Source organism: Nerophis ophidion, linkage group LG02 (assembly GCF_033978795.1).
Source record: "Nerophis ophidion isolate RoL-2023_Sa linkage group LG02, RoL_Noph_v1.0, whole genome shotgun sequence".
Taxonomy (NCBI): Eukaryota; Metazoa; Chordata; class Actinopteri; order Syngnathiformes; family Syngnathidae; genus Nerophis; species Nerophis ophidion.
The window spans coordinates 57605632-57631726 of NC_084612.1; the positions used below are offsets into that span (position 1 = coordinate 57605632).

Genomic DNA, 26095 nt, shown 5'->3' on the forward strand with positions numbered 1-26095 from the left:
GCTGCCATGTCTTCCTGAGGGTGTTTCAGTGTTTTAACTTCACCTTTATCTTTAGTTTTCAAGCAAAAATGCGTCCATTCTCTCTTTTCTGTCTATATGCTGTGTCTGCTTGTAAGTACTCTGTGTGTGTGCGCTGCCGAACATGCTCCTCTGCTCATAAAGACAACAATGTAATAACGTGATGACGATGTGCCGTTAGGGGGGAGGGAGGGGGTTTCTGTACTTTTTAGGGGCCGTATAGTACCGAATATGATTCATTAGTATCGCGGTACTACACTTTTCCCGCTATACCGTAGAACCCTAGTAGGATGTTTCACTTCCAATACAATATCATAGAATTGATTATTGGCTGATATCGGTATTGATTTCGATACAATATACGCACAAATCGTAGTACATAATTGTATTATTTTGTAGTGTGGAATGTTAAAAAAAAGGTTTGTTGAATTGAAATGACTCAAAGAGAAAACAAGGTAAGTACATTTTTTTAATTCAAGTAACCCCTAATCAGAGCAAAGCATTTTTAGTTGAAAAAAGAGATAAAGAAGTAAAATACAGCACTATGTCATCAGTTTCTGATTTATTAAATTGTGTAACAGTGCAAAATATTGCTCATTTTTAGTGGTCTTTCTTGAAATATTTGGAAAAAAAAGATATAAAAATAACTAAAAACTTAAAAAATAAACAAGTGATTCAATCATAAATAAATATTTCTACACATAGAAGTAATCATCAACTTAAAGTGCCCTCTTTGGGGATTGTAATAGAGATCCATCTGGATTCATGAACTTAATTCTAAACATTTCTTCACAAAATAAGAATATTTTAAACATAAACAATATTTATGGAACATGTCCACAAAAAAAATCCATCCGTCAACACTGAATATTGCATTGTTGCATTTCTTTTTACAGTTTATGAACTTACATTCATATTTTGTTGAAGTGTTATTCAATAAGTATATTTATAAAGGATTTTTGAATTGTTGCTATTTTTAGAATATTTTCAAAAAATCTCACGTACCCTTTGGCCTAACTTCAAGTACCCCCAAGTTTATGCGTACCCCCATTTGAGAACCACTGGTATAGGCAATATTCAAATATAATAATTTGATACTTACTTATATTGACAAATGTGCTGTTTTAGACTGCGATATTGTTTAATTGAGAACACAGGGATGTTTCATCCCTACAAGCCTGTTTTGCAGGTTTCCCTGCTCTTCAGGGGATTTTCGGGAATATATATATATATATATATATATATATATATATATATATATATATATATATAGGCCCTGCGATGAGGTGGCGACTTGTCCAGGGTGTACCCGCTTTCCGCCCGATTGTAGCTGAGATAGGCACCAGCGCCCCCCGCGATCCCAAAGGGAATAAGCGGTAAAAAATGGATGGATATATATATATATATATATATATATATATATATATACATATATATATATATATATATATATATATATATATATATACAGTATGTAAACATATTAAGATCTTTGACTAGCATTTTTTTATTCCGTCCTTAAAAACAATATAGCGTTCCTGTTATACTGAAGATCTTTGACTCGCCTCCTTGCAGTTTACTTAAAAAGAGAAGTGTGTTATTTTCCTTAAAGGATCTTTGACTAGCTGACTAGACCGCCCACATTACTTATCCATGTATAACATAGGACAAATGTTTGTTTTAATGGTTTCAAGTCAACTCGGGATGCATCTTCCTGCTGAACACAGTGCGACGCACAAAGAATACGTAGTGCAGCTTTTCAGGCCTGGAGAGTTTGAACACAGGGAGTTTCCTGTCTTCACCGTGTGCTCAACTATTACTAGAAGCTCTTGTCATCGCAGTATAAATAGCCCATGGACGCATAACTCTGACTCGAATGGCCCGATCGTCTGTCTGAGAGCAGCGTTGGCACAGAGGCCAAACAATCACACCACACCCTGACTGTTTATCCACTCCAGACCATTAGGGGGCAGTAGTGCTCATTACAAAGCGTGCTAAACAAGCAAGGACGTTCTAATTAATGTGTTATAATTAGTTAGGGCTTCACGGTGGCAGAGGGGTTAGTGCGTCTGCCTCACAATACGAAGGTCCTGCAGTCCTGGGTTCAAATCCAGGCTCGGGATCTTTCTGTGTGGAGTTTGCATGTTCTCCCTGTGAATGCGTGGGTTCCCTCCGGGTACTCCGGCTTCCTCCCACCTCCAAAGACATGCACCTGGGGATAGGTTGATTGCCAACACTGAATTGGCCCTAGTGTGTGAATGTGAGTGTGAATATTGTCTATCTGTGTTGGCCCTGCGATGAGGTGGCGACTTGTCCAGGGTGTACCCCGCCTTCCGCCCGATTGTAGCTGAGATAGGCACCAGCGCCCCCCGCGACCCCAAAAGGGAATAAGCGATAGAAAATGGATGGATGGATGGATGGATAATTAGTTAGTTATTAGTCTAGTTGTAAGTCAACTCAAATTGACCTCCAAGTTGTTCTGATTTCAAATCAGCATCAAAGAGTCGCCAACATCAAACATTTGCAACCCCCCCCCACACACACACACACACACAATTGCGCAAAACAGAAATATCGCAATAAGAAACTGGTTGTGACGCTTCGGTGGCATCGTGGTGATGTTTGCGTTCTCCCGTGGGTGCAGCGAAGATGGACACAGCGTGAGGTAGGAATACAAATGTATTAATACTATAAAACAAACTAAAAACAAAGACACTTGCTCAAAGGCACTACCAAAAACCAACAGAACTAGCGTGGGAGCTAGAAGGAACAAAGGGCGCTAGCGTGGAAGCTAGGGACATGAACAAAACACAAATAGCGTGGAAGCTAACAAGTAACAAAAGTAGCCTTTACCATAATGCAGGACGAGAGGCGTCAACTGTTGCGTGGGAGCAAACAAGAGTCCAAGGACGAGTGTCAAAAAAGGTGGTCTCAATTAAGGAGATAATCACAAATCAGGTGCGCGACGACAAACAAGAGACAGGTGACACTAACAAGTTACCATGACAACAGAAACCAAACAGGAAGTTCCACCGGGAACCAAAGACGTCAAATACAACACAGGATCATAACAAAACAGAACAAAACCCAGAATATGACATGGTCCAAGACGTGGACCATGACAGTGGTAAAGGTAATATTTCGAAAAACTTCTCAAATATCGCTAAAACATGTTTGCGCTCTCATGAGGTGGTTTTTGAGACCTTTCAATATTGAAGTGTTTTGCAAAAGCACAATGGAAACCCTTTTTTCATCAATCAATCAATCCAATCAATCGTTTATTTATATAGCCCTAAATCACGAGTGTCTCAAAGGGCTGCCCAAGCCACAACGACATCCTCAGCTCAGATCCCACATCGGGGCAAGAAAAATCTCAACCCAATGGTATGACAATGAGAAAACTTGGAGAAAACAAGGTCGGAATTGTGACCCGTTAAAAAACATCCGACCGGAACTCTCTAATTACTAAAGTTCCTTGGGTAAATAATGTAAACTCACTACACCGGTATGTTTTAGTGCTTTCATGGCGAGTTTACTGACAGTTATAAGTAAGAACTTTACACTACTTTATATTAGAAATGGCAACAGTGGAGGATGAACGTCCCATAACAAGAAGATCGAGAAAAAGAAGAAGCTTATCGACTACGGTGTCGGAACGAACAACAAAGGCGGATACGCGCAATTTTTCAGGACTCCTGCAGTTCCCAAATACAGATCAGCAGGTACCAGAAGGTAAGAAAAGTTGATTTTGCGTAATATTGCGAAACAAAATGCCAGATAATATGTCCTACCTTATACACACACCATATTTGTACTCCTATATTTAATGCGCCGACAATCAATCAAGCTTCATAGCTTACCAAAGCTGTACTAAAACATTTTGACGGATTTTTGAGTGCCGTGTATAATGTTCTATATTTTCAAATGTTGGTGTTTACTTAAGTCATATTGCCATCATAGTGCAGTCTACACATATCTCTTATGTTTGACTGCCATTGACTAGTCACACTTATCATTACACCATGTACCAAATAAAATAGGTAAGCAAAACCATAATTATTCCGTACATTATGTCATGATCCTTGACCGGATCATGTTTTGTTTAGTTATGTTCTGTTAGTTTTGAACTCCCTTAGTTCATGTTTTGTGCACTTCTGTCTTTGTTTTGGTTACTATGGGTACTAATTGATTTCACCTGCCTCGGATTCGTGCTCGGCACGTTCACCTGCTGCCGAGCACTAATCGGAGAGCTATTTATTCACGTTGCTCGCCACACACGGTCTGGCCTCATTGTTTGCTGCAAGCAACAGGCACGTAGGGTCATGTTTTGTTTCTATGTTCTTGAGTCCCAGGCTAAGTTTTTACCTAAGCTTCATGTGCGACCTTTGGTTTGCTTCCTGTTTTTTGGTATGTGTTATGATTTGCGAAGATTAAATCCTATCTTCACTCTGGCGTCTGGAGTTGTCCATCTGCATCCCGGGAGAACAACACCACAGCAAGCTGCGAAAACCACGCAGACTATAAGGCGCACTGTCGAGTTTTGTAGAAAAAAAAATATCTTAAGTACGCTTTATAGTCCGGAAAATACGGTATATTATATGCTAAAAAATGTGAATTGTACTCTGTGGCATGCAAAGAATCCTGGGGTTTGCTGGGACAGTGCATCAGCTGTCAAACCGATTGACCTTCTGTCTTTTTGAGACTTTTGGCAAAGAAATAGAAAAAACGTCACACAGAGGACATTGTCTTCAACTTCACACGAAGAAACACAAGAACATCAGTGTGGCCTTCAATTGATGGCTTTTCTGATTGTGCCTTCGCGACAATAGGACACTTCATTAGGTCAACCTGCACCACATCTCATGAGATCCAAAACAAGTCAGAGCTGCATTGAAAAAGTGTGCCTTTGAAGATAATTCCGCTCACTTTGTAGAAGATTCAATTATGTATAATTCTGTTACATCCTGTTTTGTTAGTCTTTTTTTTGTTTGTTTTGTCTTGCGACTTCCTGTTCCTGCCTCCTTGATTGCAGACTTCTGGTGCTGTATTTGTTACTAAGGGCCCAATCTCCTTGTGGTTTCACCCCAGCAACTCTTAAAGTTGTATTTTTTTTTTCCCCTGATTTTCATAAAACCTTATTGTATTCACTTCATTGTGTTGTACAATAACATATGTTATTGTACAACATGTTTTTTTTTCAGCAGAATTAGCAAAAACTCTTTGTGGAGGGGGCGTGGCCTGTGGACCTGCAGCAAAGCGAGGTGTGCCAGGACTGGCTTCGAGATCACCGACAAGTGCGTAGATGGCCCACCTGGGCCTGGTTATCTAATCATTAAAAGACAGCAGCCGGGTGGAGAGAGTGGTTGGAGCTGCAGGGGAGCTGACGTAAGAGCAAGAGCAAGAAAGAACGAGAAAAAAACAATTGCTGAAAAGCAGCTTGGGAATTTGAGAAAAATAAAACAATATTGTACCCCCAAAACGGACTCTTGTGGCGTTGATTGGTGGTCCGAAGAACCCCCTTGAGGGGCTATCAGTGTCTTTACAATTACATACGGCATTACAATACTAATACCAAAAGAAAAAAAAAAAACTTAAAACACACTGACTGAAAATACACGTTTCATAAATTTAAGATAAATATTAGTATTATTATTGCACATTTTCATTTTGTTTGGATTACCTAATATTACCATAACGATGCAGACAAATTCATAATTATTAATATTATAAACTACTTGTCTGCATCATTACGATTACATACAGTATGTGTATTGTTTATTTTTTAGCAGTAGTATATAATAGTAATAATATGATTGGAAATACCTTTATTTATCCCACAATGGGGAAATTATGTAGTCGCAGTGTGAGTTTTTACATGCAGTAACAAAAGTAAAACACAATGTAAAACTAAAAATGAGTTATAAATAACACATCTAGAGTAGTGAAGACGCCTTCTCTGGAGTAATGAATCAGGCTTTTCCATCTGGCAATCTGATGGACCAGTCGGGGTTTAGAGCATATTTGCAAACCCTCCCGGATTTTCCGGTAGACTCCTGAAATTCAGCGCCTCTCTCGAAAACCTCCCGGGACAAATTTTCTCCCGAAAATCTCCCGAAATTCAGGCGGAGCTGGAGGCCACGCCCCCTCCAGCTCCATGCGGACCTGAGTGAGGACAGCCGGTTTTCACGTCTGCTTTCCCACAATATAAACGGCGTGTCTGCCCAATGACGTCATAATTGTAGAATGATCGAGGGCGGGTTCTTGTTCTTTTATGTGGGTTTGTTGTTAGGCAGTTTCATTAACGTCCTCCCAGCGCGGTAACAACACACAACAACAGCAGTCACGTTTTCGTCTACCGTAAAGCAGTTCGCCTGCTGTAAACAGCAATGTTGTGACACTCTTAAACAGGACAATACTGCCATCTACTGTACATGCACCACAAAACCTTCAGACAACTTCAACCCTTTACTAATACCGTCCTCCATTCACATCCCATCTCCCCGGATTGTAAATAACCGAATAATAGAATGTATTTCTAATGTATGTACTTGTTCTTATGCTATCTGAACTCACTATGTTCTCTGCTGGCAGTACATATCCTACTAAGTAAGACCTACACGGTTTCAATGTCCATTTCTCTGTTGATGCAATTGTTGATGACTGAAGAACTGATATCAACCAAAGCTCCTCATCCCACTCCCCGGATTGTAAATAATGTAAATAATTCAATGTATATACTATGATGATTAACCTGTATGATGACTGTATTATGCAGATAGTATATATTTTGTACCTTGAATTGATTAACATGGACCCCGACTTAAACAAGTTGAACAACTTATTTCGGGCGTTACCATTTAGTGGTCAATTGTACGGAATATGTACTGTACTGTGCAATCTACTAATAAAAGTTTCAATCAATCAATCAATCATGCATATGTGACAATAACATCTACGGCTTTTAGAGAGTGCAGTGCACAACTGCACACACAACAGCTGTACTGCCCCGCTCTTAACCACGCCCCGCCCCCAACCACGCCGCCCGCCCCACATCCGCCAACGCCCCCACCACCCGAAATCGGAGGTCTCAAGGTTGGCAAGTATGGTTTAGAGCAGGGGTAGGGAACCTATGGCTCCAGAGCCAGATGTGGCTCTTTTGATGACTGCACCTGGCTCTCAGATAAATCTTAGCTGACATTACTCAACACGATAAGTAATGAATAATTCCGCTGGTAATCAAGATCTTAACAATAACATTCAAAATATAAAACAATGTCATGCATTTTAATCCATCCATCCGTTTTCTACCGCACCTGTTCAAGAAATAACAATGTTATTAAAAAGAATTAGAGACTTATTATACTCTAAAAATGTTGGTTTTACTTAAAAAATGCACGCATTTAGTTGTATTCAGTGTTAAAAAATATGATATGGCTCTCACGGAAATACATTTTAAAATATTTGGCTTTCATGGCTCTCTCAGCCAAAAAGGTTCCCGACCCCTGGTTTAGAGGTTGCCAGGAGAACGGTACATTTCGGACCGCATTGTGCCGCATTGTGAAATTTGGTGGAGGAGGAAATGTGGCGTGGGGTTTGTTTTTCAGGAGTTGGGCTTGGCCCCGTAGTTCCAGTGAAATGAACTTTAAATGCTGCAGGATACCAAAACATTTTGGAAAAATCCAAGCTCCCACCCTTGTGGGAGCAGTTTGGACCGGGCCCCTTCCTCTTCCAACATTACTGTGCACAAAACAAGGTCCATAAAGATGTGGATGAAAGACTGGTGTGGATTAACTTGACTGGCCTGCACAGAGTCCTGACCTAAAGCCGATAGAACACCTTTGAGATGAATTAGAACGGAGACTGAGAGCCAGGCCTTCTCGACCAACATCAATGTGTGACCTCAACGATGCGCTTTGGGAAGAATTTGGGAAAATTCCTATAAACACACTCCACAACCTTGTGGACAGCCTTCCCAGAAGAGTTGAAGCTGTAATAGCTGCAAAAGGTGGACTGACGTCCCATTGAACACTATGGGTGAGGAATGGGATGGCGCTTTAAGTTCATATGTGAGTCAAGGCAGGTGGCCAAATACTTTTGGCAATACAGTGTATTTGGAATGACACTTAGGTATATTATTGTGACTTGGTATTTGCAGAAAACTAAAGAGAAGAGGCTGATGCACAGAAATCAAACTTAAACTGTATTATTTTAATTGTATACACTTTACTTTTTCAAAAGGCTGTTTTTATTTTTCAAGCAGGCTGCGTTTTAACGTTTTATCACACACGCATTTTATCACTTGCAATTGTAGCCTATTCATTGGTTTCTGTTGCCGTCATAAAGGGGAACACAGAAGAGAATTGTGCTGCTTTTTTATTCAATTGCACTGACTTCTACTTGGCTGGCGTTTGCAGCAAACTAAGGAGAGGAGGATAATGCAGAGAAATCAATCAATCAATCAATGTTTATTTATATAGCCCTGAATCACAAGTGTCTCAAAGGGCTGCACAGACCACAACGACATCCTCGGTACAGAGCCCACATACGGGCAAGGAAAAACTCACCCCAGTGGGACATCGGTGACAGTGACTATGAAAAAATCTGAATTGAACTGGCTTATTGTAATATTGCATGTCATATCGCATACTTACCTTTTCAAAAGGCTGCCGTTTTATTTGTATAATTGTAAATTGCACTCAGTCTGTTGGCCAGAGAAGGGAGAAAAGAGAAGAGGGTTGTATTGAATTATTGAGGACTGCATTTTATTTCCATTGGGAGGTTAGAAGTTACAGGAGGCCCATTAGGCACGTTCCATTTTGTTTGTTTTTTCGAATCCTTGAAATAAAAATGACATCAAAAATGTGATTTTTTTTTTACCGTATTTCTATAATTTCATCAATGCAACGAAACATAGTAGATTAATATTGTAATGGACGTTGAACTTAAGGCTCCATCATACAGCAGAGTGGTAACGTGGTGCGTGACCACCTTACTATAAGGCGCACTTAAAATCTTTTTTTTTTCTTCTCAAAACTCAACAGTGCACCTTATTTCCTGGTGTGCCTCATGTAAGGAATAAAGTTGGTTGAGCTTACCGACCTCGAAGCTATTTTATTTAATGCATGGTGTAATGATACATGTGACCAGTAGATGGCAGTCAAACATAATAGATATGTGTAGACTGCACTGGAACGGCAATATGACTCAAGTAAACAACACCAACATTTATGTGTTCAATTGAAAATATAGAACACTTCGCATGGCGCTCAAAAATCTATCAAAATGTTTTATTTTGCAAAATTATGCAAAATAAACTTTTTTTACTTTCTGGTACCTGCTGATCTGTATTTGGGACCTGCATAAATCCGCAAAAAATGCACGCGTCCACCTTTGTAGTCCGTGCCTACACCGTAGTCCATAAGCTTCTTCTTTTTCTCTATCTTTCTTGTTATGTGGCATTCATCCTCCGCTGTTGCCATTTCGAATGTAAAGTAGTTCTTACTTATATCTGTCAGTAAACTTGCCATGAAAGCGCTGAAACATACCGGTGTAGTGACTTTATAATATTCACCCAAGGAACGTTAGTTATTAGAGAGTTCCGGTCGGACAGTTTGTCTCGAGACACATTTCCGATGTTGTTGTTATTGGATGAGGAGACGCTGCTCCGTTATTGATTGAAGTAAAGTCTGAATGCCATTAAAACAGATAGCTCCATCTTTTGACACTTCTTCGACTACCGTCCTTGCACGCTACACTGCTACAACAAAGATGACGGGGAGAAGATGCTGTTGATAGTGAGCCCCGTATATAAGACTGCCCACAAAACAGTGCTTCCAGGAGCGATTTTTAGAAAGCGACTTGAATATGATCTGTAAAATATCATCCATGCTACATTTTGACCAAAGAACCACCATTACATGTTATGTAGACCAATCTTTTAGACCAATGTAGATCAATGTTTTTCAACAGTGTGAGATACGGTCTGGTGTGCTGTGGGAGATTATTCATTTTCACTTCTTTGGGGTAAAAATGCTTTTTTGCAAACCAGTAGTTATAGTCTGCAAATAATGTTGTTGTTGAGTGTCGGTGCTGTCTAGAGCTTGGCAGAGTAACCGTGTAATACTATTCCATATCAGTAGGTGGCAGCCGGTAGCTAATTGCTTTGGAGATGTCAGGAACATCGTTTGTCGTGATCACAATATGCAGACCACAGCTGGAGGCAGCATGCAAACAAACAGTGAGTGCTGCTATGAAAAAGCATTGAAGCTTAGGGAAGGCTTTACAGAACAAAACTAAAACCTAACTGGCTGCAAAGTACACAAAAACAGAATGCTGGACGACAGCAAGGACTAACTGTGGAAAAAAGACGGCATCCACAAAATACATCCGAACATGACATGACAATCAACAATGTCCACACAAAGAAGGACAGTAACACCTTAAATATTCTTGATTGCTAAAACAAAGTAGATGCGGGAAATGTCACTCAAAGTAAGGCATAAAACTGCTACAGGAAAACACCAACAAAACAGGAAAAGCCACCAAAATAGGAGCGCAAGACAATAACTAAAACACTACACACAGGAAATCAGCAAAAAACTCAAAATAATTCAGGTCATGATGTGACAGGTGGTGACAGTACACCTACTTTGAGACAAGAACTATATTGATGCATGCTTGGTTATAATTTAAAGTCATATCCAACAACTGCGACGACAACTTTTTATCGCCAATATCGGCTGCTGAGTTAATTTTTTTTATGTTTTCTGCTGGTGGTGTACCTCTGGATTTTTTCTATGACAAAAATGTGCCATGGATCAAAAAAGGTTGAAAAACACTGATGTAGACCACAAAAAAGGTTTTTACATTTAGAAAAAAATAATATCTGTGTTGGCCCTGTGATGAGGTAGCGACTTGTACAGGATGTACACCGCCTTCCGCCCATGTGCGGCTGAGATAGGCTCCAGAAACGGTAGAAAAATGGATGGATGGATGGATGATAATAATACGACTCCTTTAAAGGCCTACTGAAACCCACTACTACTGACCAGGCAGTCTGATAGTTTATGTATCAATGATGAAATATTAACATTGCAACACATGCCAATACGGCCGGTTTAGTTTACTAAATTACAATTTTCAATTTACAGCGGAGTTTCTTGTTGAAAACGTCGCGGAATGATGACGCGTGCGCGTGACGTCCCGGGTTGCGGGGGACATATTAGCGCAGCACTATTTGCGGCTAAAAGTCATCTCTTTTCATCACGCAATTAAACAGTATTCTGGACATCTGTGTTGCTGAATTTTTAGCAATTTGTTCAATTAATAATGGAGGAGTCAAAGTAGAAAGATGAAGGTGGTAAGCTTTAGCCTTTAACCACACAAACACAATGTTTCCTTGTTTAAAATTCCCGGAGGTGAAGCTTTACTATGGATCAGCGCGGTCAAGCGAACATGGTTCCCGACCACTTGTCAACCGGCAGGTTACGGTGAGAAAATTGTGGTAAAAAGTCGCCTCTTACCAGAGATCAGCTGGGCTTGTGCCGTCCATGCAGCTGCCGTCGACTTCCCTCAGACACTGGCGTCAAGACACCCATGGACACACCCCCTCCGACTATCAGGTACTATTTAATCTCACTAAAACACGAGCAACATAATAGAAAGATAAGGGATTTCCCAGAATTATCCTAGTAAATGTGTCTAAAAAACATCTGAATCCGTCCCAATGCAATCTTTATTTTTTTATTTTATTTTTTTTCTATTAATTCGCTATCAATATCAGCATCCACAAATCTTTCATCCTCGCTCAAATTAATGGGGAAATTGTCGTTTTCTCGGTCCAAATAGTTCTTGCCGCTGGAGGCTCCCATTATAAACAATGTGAGGACGTGAAGACCCCTCACCCTTGTGACGTCATCGTCTGCGACTTCTGGTACAGGCAAGGCTTTATCGCTGATGTTCTCTACTAAATCATTTCAGCAAAAATATGGCAATATCGCAAAATGATCAAGTATGACACATAGAATGGACCTGCTATCCTCGTTTGAATAAGAAAATCTCATTTCAGTAGGCCTTTAATGCGCCCTATAATAAAAAAATTCAAAACTAAACCATTCATCGGCAATGTGCCTTATAATCCGGTGCGCCCTATGGTCCGGAAAATACAATATATACAAGTGCAACAAACATAAATTTGGAGAAATCACTCATTGAGGTGACAAGAGTGCTTGCATTCGGGCTGAGTGACGCAGAGAACCACCAGTTGCAGCAAATGTCTGGAGAAGAATTCACTTGTAGTGAGCATTATAGCTACCGACAGGACTGGAAGAGTCACACGCGAGATTCTTAACGTGACCCTAAAGAAGCGTCTGGTGACAAAGTGAACAGACGGATCATGTTCAAAGGAACAATCTGAGGATGATGCCACATGGAGTCACTGTGAGATGAGAGCATGCTGACCTCAGGCAGGCATCGGAACACAAAGCTGCCGCATAATCCAAGAAGCCGTGACTCACTGGCATCTGATTACAATAATTTCGGCGGAATTGTCCCTGCCCGGATGACGATGATGACCATGGAGCTTTTGAGAACATGAGCCACAATAACGCAGCCTAATGGACATGTATTATTCATGCAGAGGACTCACTTTCACTCTTTGCCATAATGAATAATGAATTAGCCTACCGCCCATGATAGCACTATTCATTTCTGCGAATTGTTTACATCGGAATACACTTGGAAAGAAAATATTTTCACTGTTCACTACTCATCCTCAAAACAAAGTTCTGCCAAGTATTCATCCATCAGCGCCAGAAGTAGAAGCTCTAAGTTTAATGATTTTCTTGTTGTACAGAAAATAAGATAACCCAGCACCAGAGTGTTAAAGTCAAGACCCAAAGGCCAAATCTGGCCCGCGAATGAACGCTCTATGGCCCCCCCAGGGATGATATTTGATCAGTATAAGAACCGGCCCACAGGCCACAGCCGCCTGCTGCTGTTTTGCAAGCACCAATACTCCCATCAGTGTCGGCGCTAGGCAGAGGTGGGTAGTAACGCGCTACATTTACTCCGTTACATCTACTTGAGTAACTTTTGGGATAAATTGTACTTCTAAGAGTAGTTTTTATGCAACATACTTTTACTTTTACTTGAGTATATTTATAGAGAATAAACGCTCCTTTTACTCCGCCCCATTTATCTACATTCAGCTCGCTACTCGCTATTTTTTTTTATCGATCTATTAATGTTTGTTTTGGTTTTTCAAAGTAGGATCTACGCATGCCTGCGTTTCACCAATCACATGCAGTCACTGGTGATGTTGGACCAATCAAACAGAGCCAGGCGGTCACATGACCGTCACACGTAAAACCCGATGTAAGTAAGTTGAAAAACTTATTGGGGTGCTACCATTTAGTGGTCAATCGTACGGAATATGTACTGTACTGTGCAATCTACCAATAAAAGTTTCAATTAATCAATCTAAAGTGTAAAGGAAAAAAGACACTTTTTATTTCAACCGTACTTCCCGTCAAAAGCCTAAAGACTGATCGCACAGTTCCTGTCTTCACGATAAAAGTGCCGCTCCATCGCACCTGCGATAACAAAATAAGAGTCTCCGAAAGCCAGAGCATACAAGCTAGCAAGATACGGAGTTTGCCGCCAATGTATTTCTTAAAGTGTAAAGTGTATAAAAACGAATATGGAAGGTGGACAAATAAGATGCCAAAAACCAAAGAGTTTCATATGGTTTTGGGCAGAAAGAAGGAACTTTTTTTTCTCCTCCATTTGAAAACGTGGACGTTATCAGCACTTTACTGTCTGATTCCAATCAATGCGAGTCATCAGAATCAGGTAATACACCAACTTATATTCTTGTCTTTGTGAAAGATAGGAATCTATATGTGTTAAACATGCATGTATATTCATTAAAACACCTTTAACATGTCAACAAAAACGGCAAAATAATATAAATTATATACTGTATACATACATTTATGTATGTATCTATATATATATATATATATATATATATATATATATATATATACATATATATATATATATATATATATATGATATGTGTGTGTATATATATATATATATGTATATATGTATATATATATATGTATATATATATATATGTATATATATATATATATATATGTATATATATATACATATATATGTATATATATATATATATATGTATATATATATATACGAGGTAGATCACCTCGACTTGGTCATTTATTTAGTAATTGATTAACTTTAAAAATCTTATTGGCGTGTTACCATTTAGTGGTCAATTGTACGGAATATGTACTGTACTGTGCAATCTACCAATACAAGTTTCAATCAATCAATGAATGCCTACTGAGCCTATGGTGCTGTTAAGTTATTGTGGCTCAATGTGCCTTATTTTTCTCATTTTAATGTAGTATTATTTAATATATATTATTGTTTTAGTTGCTTAAGAGATATTCCTGACTCTGAATTTGCTCGTTGCTATTTTTATGTTTGTGTGCATTATTTGTTGCCGTAATCATTAAACAAACAGGTTACTCAGTATTTGAGTAGTTTTTTCACAACATACTTTTTACTTTTACTCAAGTAAATATTTGGGTGACTACTCCTTACTTTTACTTGAGTAATAAATCTCTAAAGTAACAGTACTCTTACTTGAGTACAATTTCTGTCTACTCTACCCACCTCTGGCGCTAGGAATTTTCAGGGACACCATCAAGTCATAAAAATGGGGTCCCGCGGTAAATATTTGGGGTTCCATTTTTTTGTAAGCTTTCTGGAAACAAATCATGAATGTATCCACTATCCTGTTATATCTCACATTCAATATTGTTTTTTTTGAAAAATGTTGTCTTAAACGTTGTGTAGGGTTTGAGTCTATGGGACCCGTTTTCATTTTCTATTAAAAGAAAACTGATGCAATTAATCCATTTTTCAAACTTAGACTCACTGACTTTGGCTCATTTTCTGTGAAGAACACATATCAGAATACATATTTAATGACCACACACCATACACCCCCTCTACACATTTCTAGTATATATAAGATGTCCGGGTCCACTGGACCCGAGGCTTACAGAAGTGTGGAAATTGATGTTCTGTGTACCACACACACACACACACACACACACACACACACACACAAAGCAGGCCTAGACAGGAGGAGGACATGGTGTAGGTACACAGAACATCAGAGGGTCAAATGTGCGAAAACATGAGAGCAGATAATAATGACAAACAATGTTGCAACCTTGTGTGGGAACAGCAGGTGCAGAAACACAAAAGAAGAATGCCTGTTGGATGCAGAAACTGGCAGAGATTTTTACCATGCAACGTTCATATTGTTGTTACTCAGCCAGCATTTGTGGGTCTGATGGACTTGTTGCATTTTGTGGCTTTTAATGCCTCACAATCAAACACTTTTGTGTTAAAATACTGAACAGATATATATTGGGATAAGGTAAAATCTGTGTAATAATAATTGTGACCAGTAGATGGCATTCAAACATAAGAGATAAGTGTAGGCTGCACCATATTATTATGGTGTGTGTGTGTGTGTATAAAGTAACACCTATTATCTGTTTTTTTGTTTAACAATTTTATGCAAAAGCAACCTTTCTTACATTCTGGTACCTGCTGATCTGAATTTGGGGTCTGCATTAAACCTGAAAAATTGCGCGTACCCGCCTTTGTAGTCTGTGGCGACTACATGGTGGATAAGCGTTTTCTTCTTCTCTATCTTCTAGCTATGGGATATTCATCCTTTTCTGTTGCCATTTTTCTAATATAAAGTAGTGTTAGGTTATTTCGTATATCTGTCAGTAAACCCACCATTAAAGCACTAAAACATACCGGTGTATTCAGTTTACATTAATCACTCAAGGAACTTTAGTTATTAGTGTTCAGGTCAGACGTAAATAAGGACACCTACAATTTGACATATCAGAAAGCGGCTTGAAAAAGATCTGCAAAACATCATCTATGCAACATTTTGACCAAAAAAACCACCATTACATGTTATGTAGACCACAAGAAAGTGTTTTACATTTAGAAAAAAAAAAATGATATGACTTCTTTAATGGGCCTTTTAAACCGGTGCGCCCTATGGTCCGGAAAATGTATATGTGAAAGTACCGTATAAACATTACGAAATCCCACCACTTCAGTCAGCCATTTAGAATTATACCCTTTGATTATCTTTGGCAATTTCCTTCGATTCTATGTCACTGGAGTCACGCCTCTGCACTCTGACTATAGTATCAAATCAGTCATACTGGAAATATGCAAACATTAGAGAGGTGTGCTGTCTATTATTCACGATCCCTAAAAAAAACACATTATTACATACAGTATGTTTTCCTTCTTTTATGCATCCTAAGTGGTAAATAAATTCATACATATATCAATACAGGCTCTCTATTTTGCTCACAAAACCCTATAAAAAACATCCAAAACTCGCCATAAATATACTTTTTGTGACTTCAGTATTAACCAACTATTAGTGTTGTTGTTGTTATTCGCGCCAACACAAACTGTTTTTTTTGCGTAAGATTGATACAGACAGCTAAGTAGTCTTCTGCTGCTTTACAGTGAGCTGACTTGCTGTCCTGCACGCTCGGCTCGTCAAACATATTCTACATTATAAATCATGCCTTTCATCTGGATATTAGGAGGATTCAGCCATGAATCTAGAAGTTGTTCATCTGTGACATTCCATTTATTCCCAAAGATGGAGACCAACACACACCACAGAAGACTGTGTCTGCAGGGAAACTTTTACTTGTTAACCCTTCGTGGGAATCATGATTCTTCATCTAAACGGGAAGATACGAACATCCTTTGGGATAAGTTACAACGGAGACTGAGAGCCAGGCCTTCTCGACCAATACCAGTGTGTGACCTCACCAATGTGCTTTTGGAAGAATGGTGGAAAATTCCTATAAACACACTCCGCAACCTTGTGGACAGCCTTTCCAGAACATTTGAAGCTGTAATTACTGCAAAAGGTGGACTACATCATATTGAACCCTATGTGTTAGGAATGGGATGGCACTTCCAGTTCATAAGTGAGTCAAGGCAATATAGTGTACTTTAAATGGTCTACATTGCAGCCTCAAGGCTTCCAATACAATAATGATGTTTCAAATTGTTAAAAAAAATATTCTAATAGGGAACATTTTTTGACGTAGTTTTTACTGTGCTTATGGAGGAGCTGCATTGCATCATACTGAGACCTGTATCTTGGCCAAATAGTTCTTATAGTAGCCAAAAGTAGTGAAACCTAACTGTTGTCATATTTAAGTGCTGCAGTCATTATTATTATTATATAGTCAGTATTAGTATCATACTTATTTTTAAAATTCGAGCCGGTGCCAAAAGTGTCATATGACTGGCCATGAGGACAGATCAATAAATCCATAGATGAACGTAGTTGATGTAACATCATCACTGCTATGGATGACTCATTGCTATTTTTACTGGAAGACACACTGAGACCCTCACTCTTACTGGACACAATATTATGTAACCTTTAAGTACAGTAGTTATATTATAAAGCAGGGGTCACCAACCTTTCTGAAACCAAGAGCTACTTCTTGGGTACTGATTAATGCGAAGGGCTACCAGTTTGATACACACTTAAATAAATTGCCAGAAATAGCCAATTTGCTCAATTTACCTTTAATAAATAAATCTATATATATTAAAAAATTGGTATTTCTTTCTGTCATTCCGTCGTACATGTTTTTTCCTTTTACGGAAGTTTTTTTGTAGAGAATAAATGATGAAAAAAACGCTTAATTGAATGGTTTAAAAGAGGAGAAAACATGAAAAAAATGATGATTAAATTTTGAAACATAGTTTATCTTCAATTTCGACTCTTTAAAATTCAAAATAAACCGGAAAAAATGAAAAGAAAAACAGCTAATTCGAATCTTTTTGAAAAAATAAAAAAATGAATTCATGGAACATCATTAGTAATTTTTCCTGATTAAGATTAATTTTAGAATTTTTATGACATGTTTTGAATAGGTTAAAATCCAATCTGCACTTTGTTAGAATATATAACAAATTGGACTAAGCTATATTTCTAAAAAAGACAAATCATTATTTCTTCTAGATTTTCCAGAACAAAAATGTTGAAAGAAATTCAAAAGACTTTGAAATAAGATTTAAATGTGATTCTACAGATTTTCTAGATTTGCCAGAATATTTTTTTGAATTTTAATCATAATAAGTTTGAAGAAATATTTCACAAACATTCTTTGTCGAAAAAACAGAAGCTAAAATGGAGAATTAAATTAAAATGTATTTATTATTCTTTACAATAAAAAATAAAATAAAATACTTGAACATTGATTTAAATTGTCAGGAAAGAAAAGGAAGGAATTTAAAAGGTAAAAAGGTATATGTGTTTAAAAATCCTAAAACCATTTTTAAGGTTGTATATTTTCTCTAAAATTGTCTTTCTGAAAGTTATAAGAAGCAAAGTAAAAAACATAAAATAATTTATTTAAACGAGTGAAGACCAAGTCTTTAAAATATTTTTTTTCATTTTAAAATTCTATTTGAGTTTTGTCTCTCTTAGAATTAAAAATGTCAAGCAAAGCCAGACCAGCTTGCTAATAAATAAATACAATTTAAAAAATAGAGGCAGCTCACTGGTAAGTGCTGCTATTTGAGCTTTTTTTAGAACAGGCCAGCGGGCGACGCATCTGGTCCTTACGGGCTACCTGGTGCCCGCGGGCACCGCGTTGGTGACCCCTGCTATAAAGGATCTTTAACAAGCATTTCTTGCAAAATATCTTCAAAAAAAGCAGAGCGCTCCTGTCAGAGGATCTCTTACTCAACTGATTCCTAAAAGCATCAAGGGACTCATTTTGAGCATCTTTGACAAATGTTTTTATTTGCAGTCAGTCATTTAGAACAGTAGTCTATTATATAGAACAGGGTGTCAAACGTATGGCCCTAGAGCCGGATCTGGCCCGCGAACAGGTTTTATCCGGTCCGCGGGAAGAGTTTGCCAAGTATAAAAATTAAGCTGAATTTTTTTAATGAAATAAACAGCTGTTCTAAATGTGTCCACTAGATGTCACAATAACAATTATTTGTATCTTTGTAGATGATGCTACATATGTACAAAATAAACCACATGATGTTAGTACATCAGTCGAGAAAATGATCTAACGACATAAATAACATCCTGTCATTTTTTTTTTTTTTTTTTTTTATCTTGATGGATTGAACATTAACACCAACATTATCACATAATTTATTTAGAAAAAAAAATAACAACAAACAATGATAGAATACTATCAACCGCAAAATGTAAGTGTAAAAAACTCCAACATCATTATTATTTATACATTTTCATAATGGGTTTGTTCTATTTTTGAACAAAGAAAACAATCTGGAGTTTTCTTTATTTTTAAGTTATCATGCCGTCATGTTACCAGTCCGGCCCACTTGGGAGTATATTTTTTCTCCATGTGGACCCCAATCTAAAATGAGTTTTTTTTTTAAAAAGAGCAAATTTGACGCCCCTGATATTGAGGCCCAATGACCAGTATGTTTGTCTATTCAGTATGTCATTTAAAACAGCAGCCAGTTACATACAGGATCTTTGACCAGCATTTTTTGCACTATATCTTCAAAAACAGCAGAGCGCTTCTGTCAGAGGATGTCTTACTCAGTGTGTTTATTGTTTTTTTCAGCAGCAGCAGCAGCAGCAGATTCCTAAAAGTAGCAAGGGACTGTCCTGTTAAGGATCTTTGACCAATGTTTTTTCTCTTCAGTCGGTCATTTAGAACAGCAGTCTATTATAGAGGATCTTTGACCAGTATTTTTTTTTTCTTCTATTCAGCATGTCATTTAAAACAACAGCCAGTTACATAGAGGATCTTTGACCAGCATTTTTTGCAGTATATTGTTAAAAACACCAGAGTGGTGTTGTCAGAGCAGAGGATCTCTAACTCGAAGTGTTTTTTTCTGTAGCAGTCAATTTCTCAAAACAACAGTGTCATATAGAGGATCTTTGATGAGTGTTTTTTTTTTTTTTTTTTGTATGTCCTTTACAACAGTATACCGTCATATAGAACAGTGATTCTCAACCTTTTTTCAGTGATGCACCCCCTGTGAACATTTTTTTTAATTCAAGTACCCCCTAATCAGAGCAAAGCATTTTTGGTTGAAAAAAAAGAGATAAAGAAGTAAAATACAGCACTATGTCATGAGTTTCTGATTTATTAAATTGTATAAATTGTATATATAGTGTTTTTTCTTGAACTTTTGGGGAAAAAAGATATAAAAATAACTAAAAACTTGTTGAAAAATAAACATGTGATTAAATTATAAATAAATAATAATAATCATCAACTTAAAGTGCCCTCCTTGGGGATTGTAATAGAGATCCATCTGGATTCATGAACTTAATTCTAAACATTTCTTCACAAAAAAATTAATCTTTAACATCAATATTTATGGAACATGTCCACAAAAAATCTGGCAGTCCACACTGAATATTGCATTGTTGTATTTCTGTTCACAGTTTATGGACTTACATTCATATATTGTTGAGGTTTTATTCAAAAAAATAGTGTGAATGTTGTCTGTTTATCTGTGTTGGCCCTGCGATGAGATAGCGACTTGTCCAGGGTGTACCCCGCCTTCCGCCCGATTGTAGCTGAAATAGGCGCCAGCGCCCCCCGCGACCCCAAAAGGGAATAAGCGGTAGGAAATGGATGGATGGATGGATATTTATAAGGGATATTTGAATTTTTGCTATTTTTTAGAGCATTTTTAAAAAATCTCACGTACCCCTTGGCATACTTTCAAGTACCCCCAGGGGTACGCGTACCCCCATTTGAGAACCACTGATATAGAAGATGTTGAAAAGTATTTTTTGCAGTAAATCTTAAAAAAACAGCATGTTATTTAGAAAAAACCCTTAACAAGTATTTCTGGTAAGTCCTCAAAAACAGCCCTCTTGTCGTTTAAGGCAGTGGTCCCCAACCACCTGTCCGCGGCCCGGTACTGGGCCGTAGCCCGATTGGTACCGGGCCGCAGAATACTTTTTTATTAATTTTTATTAAAAAAAAAAAAAAAAAAAAAATATATATATATATATATATATATAAATATATATATATATATATATATATATATATATATTATTATTTTATTTTTTTTGTATTGAATCAACATAAAAATCACAATATACACTTACAGTTAGTGCACCAACCACATAAACCTCCCTATTTCATGACAAAAATGTCCCTTTTTCATGAAAAAGAAAAAAATTAAAAAAAGGTTCCCCCCCAAATTATTAAGCGTTGACCGGTCCGCGGATACAAAAAGGTTGGGGACCACTGGTTTAAGGAATCTTTGACAAGTGTTTTCGCAGTAGGTCCTAATACACAACGCAAGACAAGAACTAAAACACCACACACAGGAAAACTGCAAAAAACTCTGAATAAGTCAGGGCCTGATTGGCCCCAGTGTGTGAATGTGAGTGTGAATGTTGTCTATCTGTGTTGGCCCTGCGATGAGGTGGCGAATTGTCCAGGGTGTACCCCGCCTTCCGCCCGATTGTAACTGAGATAGGCCCCAAAAAGGGAATAAGCGGTAGAAAATGGATGGATGGATGGATGATGTGACAGGTGGTGACAGTACACCTACTTTTAGACAAGAGCTATATGGATGCATGCTTGGTTATGGTTTGAAGTCATATTCAACTTTTATGACAACTACTTTTTACTGTCAACTGAGTTTCGTTTTTTTAATGATTTCTGCTGGTGGCATGCCTCCGGACTTTTTCGATGCAAAATATACACGTATGCCTTGGCTAAAAAAAGGTTGAACAAAACTGATCTAGAGGATCTTTGACCAGTGTTTTGTGGTAGGTCTTCAAAAACCGCAGAGCAGTCCACATTGTCATGAACCAACGTCTGCAAACATCTGCTGTGTCAGCACACATTTCCCCATACACACCGGAGTCTATTAGCCGAGAGCAGGTTGAGCACATTAAGATGCTGAAACTCCAGCATGCAGCCATTTGACTCATGAGCGTCCTGACAGTGATTTAGCAGAGCGTGGATGGAGACAAGTGGACAAGAAAGTTAAAGTAAAAATAAAAAAGGGAAGCTCACCAGCTTTGAGGTTCTGGTGTGAGCTGCTGATGAAGTGCAAGAGAGAAGCCAAAAAATGTCCCGGGGTCGCCCACTTTGTGCAGAGTGTGAGTGGAATCCAGGTTGAAGGTCCACACGTGGGTCAGCAGAGTCCACAGCAGCCAAAGGACACCAGTCCTTGGAGACCTTAAAGGACACCCATAGGAAGACAATGACCTCCCAGCACTATGTTCCAATCCTGGGACAGCTTCCATGGCAGGGTAGGTAAAACGCTTCCAGTGAGGAAATCCTGCTCCTCCTGTGGCGGGAAATGTTCTTTTTGTGTTTTTTTTTTTTTTTGAGCTGCAGAGGACGCAGCAGCAGCAGCAGGCTGGGAAAATGTGCTCCGGTTTGATAGTAGTGCAAGTGTGCAAGCAATAGGCGCCTCCCCCGAGTCCCCTTTTTCTGGGAGGACAAGTGCCTTGAATAGACTTCTCACTCCTCCCCCCCTCTCCATCCTCACACACACATACACACACACACACACACACACACACACACGGATTCTCGTATTTGTTACCTTCTTGAGAGCTCCGAATATGGCCTACCTCTTTAGGACCACCCTTTTCTAGACATAGAAAGATTTGTCTTCACAACATTATATACCTACTATGTAAGTATAAAAACGCTTGTTGTGATACAGTGGGGCAAAAAGTGTTTAGTCAGCCACCGATTGTGCAAGTTCTCCCACTTAAAATGATGACAGAGGTCTGTAATTTTCATCATAGGTACACTTCAACTGTGAGAGACAGAATGTGAAAAAAAAATCCAGTAATTCACATTGTAGGAATTTTAAAGAATTTATTTGTAAATTATGGTGGAAAATAAGTATTTGGTTAACCATTCAAAGCTCTCACTGATGGAAGGAGGTTTTGGCTCAAAATCTCACGATACATGGCCCCATTCATTCTTTCCTTAACACGGATCAATCGTCCTGTCCCCTTAGCAGAAAAACAGCCCCAAAGCATGATGTTTCCACCCCCATGCTTCACAGTAGGTGTGGTGTTCTTGGGATGCAACTCAGTATTCTTCTTCCTCCAAAGACGACGAGTTGAGTTTATACCAAAAAGTTCTATTTTGGTTTCATCTGACCACATGACTTTCTCGGGTGTCATCCATGTATCCATTTTGGTATAAACTCAACTCGTCGTGTTTGGAGGAAGAAGAATACTGAGTTGCATCCCAAGAACACCACACCTACTGTGAAGCATGGGGGTGGGAACATCATGCTTTGGGGCTGTTGTTCTGCTAAGGGGACAGGACGATTCATCCGTGTTAAGGAAATAATGAATAAGGCCATGTATCATGAGATTTTGAGCCAAAACCTCCTTCCATCAGTGAGAGCTTTGAATGGTTGACCAAATACTTATTTTCCACCATAATGTACAATGTAAATTCCTGGATTTCTTGTTCACATTCTGTCCCTCACAGTTGAACTTGCACAATCGGTGGCTGACTAAATACTTTTTTGCCCCACTGTATATAAGTCGGAATTTCACAGGGAAAAAAAATCACAATTTCACAAGAAAAACTTAGAATTTTGGCGGTCTTATAATGAAAGTCGTCATTTTACTCAACGCAAGTCAACATTTGACAAGACAAAATGAACGTTTGTGCAATATTATGATAAAAGTTGGAATTTTACTCAATAACAGTCGCAATTTTACAAGAAAAAGCTTAAATTTTGGGCACTTTTATGAAAAGAGTCGTAACTTTACTCGACAAAAGTCACAATTTTATGAGAATACTGTAAAATTTTGGCAATATTATACAAATGATCTAAATTTTTATTTGGCAAAATGATTACTCAAAAATGTGACTATTTTACAACAACAACAACAAAAATTGACAATGTTGTGATAAAACTCGGAATTGTATAGGACAAATGTCACCATTTTTGCATTAAAAAGTAATAATTTTACATTAAAAACGGGTAATACTATAGTATGAGGAACACATATTCACCATTAATTTGTTTCTCATTAATATTCAAATTAGTAACATATAGGCTCTTAATTAGTCATTATTAAGTACTTATTAATGCCTTTTTCTGCATGGCTAAGAGATTTCCCTCAACAACCTCAGAATTATTGCTTATTAGTACCCCTAACCTTTATATGTTCCCCTAGTGTCCAAATACCTCTAAATTAAATCTATGTTACATTAATAAGCAACTAATTAATGGTGAATATGTTCCCCATACTAAATTGTTACCAAAAAAATGTATATTTTTACGGGAAAATACTACATTATCACAGAAACGGAAAGGACATGAGAATTTGCCCCCAATTTTATAAGAAAATAAGTTTTGCTTTTAGTTTATTTATTTCATCTTATTTAAATTTTTTGATGATAGTTGTTTTTTAATCTTCATTTCTTACACACGCTTGTTTTTACATATGTTGACCATAGGGGGAGCAATTTTAAAAGCAGCACACAGTCAATTTGAAAAGTCCTTCCTTTTTGGGACCACCCTCATTTTGATAGATTTCACCACCAGGGGTTCAAATGTGACGTTCTTTATTAGATGCAATGGGTTTCCGTATTGGGACCATGATTTATGTCATCACTTGTTGACACCTCCTCATTTGGATGGTACTTTTCCTTCTTCATGTCTCAAGAACGGTAGAAATACAAGAACACACACACATGAACACACACAAGCGCACACACACACACCCTGGCTCTCAGCTGACCGTAACACTCAAAGGACTGCTGCCAAAATACCAGGCAAGGTTGTCAAGGCGCTTGCAGGCCAGTGAATACTCACTAAAGTGGGTGGGAAAAAAAAAATATATATATATAAATAAAAACACCACACCATTTCATCAGTTGGGGTCGCAAGGTCCAAAACAATACAATTGTGGCCCTTTTTGAAATACTTAAAAATAAACAAAACTGGCAATAATTGTTAACTGGAAAGCAAGACTGAATACCATTTCTGTCTTTAAGGGGAACTGCACTTTTAAAAAATGTTTTGCATATTGATCACAATCATTAGGAAAGACATAATGACGGATATTTTTTAATGCAGGAGTCTCAGAAACGCGGCCCCCGCCTTAAAGACCTACTGAAATGAGATTTTCTTTTTTAAACAGGGATAGCAGGTCCATTCTATGTGTCATACTTGATCATTTCGCGATATTGTCATATTTTTGCTGGAAGGATTTAGTAGAGAACATCGACGATAAAGTCCGCAACTTTTGGTCACTAATAAAAAAGCCTTGCCTTTACCGGAAGTCGCAGATGATGACGTCACCCGTGTGAGGGCTCCTCACATCCTCACATTGTTTTTAATGGGAGCCTCCAAAAAAAAGAGCTATTCGAATCGAGAAAACGACATTTTCCCCATTAATTTGAGCGAGGATGTAATATTCGTGTTTGAGGATATTGATAGCGACGGACAAGAAAAAAAAAAAATACGCGATTGCATTGGGATGGATCCAGATGTTTTTAGACAAATTTACTAGGATAATTCTGGAAAATCCCTTATCTTTTTATTGTGTTGCTAGTGTTTTAGTGAGATTAAATAGTACCTGATAGTCGAAGGGGGGTGTGTCCACGGGTGTCTTGAGGCCAGTGTCTGATGGAAGTCGACGGCAGCTGTATGTATGGCTCAAGCTCAGCTGATCTCCGGTAAGTGGCGACTTTTTACCACAATTTTTTCACCGAAAACTGCTGGTTGACATTTGGTCGGGATCCATGTTCGCTTGACCGCTCTGATCCATAGTAAAGCTTCCCCTCCGGGAATTTTAAACAAGGAATGGATGGATGGAATCACTGTGTGTTTGTGTGGCTAAAGGCTAAAGCTTCCCAACTCCATCTTTCTACTTTGACTTCTCCATTATAAATTGAACAAATTGCAAAAGATTCAGCAACACAGATGTCCA

The 26095-nt window shown here is 38.2% G+C and overlaps 1 protein-coding gene across 5 annotated transcripts in view; it reads right to left on the reverse strand.

Annotated features, from left to right (window-relative positions):
- itga7 (integrin, alpha 7) overlaps positions 1-22597 on the reverse strand; it is a 107273-nt gene extending 84676 nt beyond the window's left edge. For 3 of the 5 annotated variants that reach the window (XR_009804250.1, XM_061887200.1, XM_061887193.1), the window contains exon 1: positions 22188-22596. Coding sequence is in view for 4 of the 5 variants with exons in the window: in XM_061887200.1 (XP_061743184.1) it covers positions 22188-22420 (233 nt within the window). In the remaining variant the exon portion in view is untranslated. Of the gene's footprint in view, positions 1-22187 lie in introns of all 5 variants that reach the window. The other 2 variants (XM_061887183.1, XM_061887174.1) reach the window with 1 other exon arrangement.
- Between the last annotated feature and the right edge of the window lie 3498 nt (positions 22598-26095).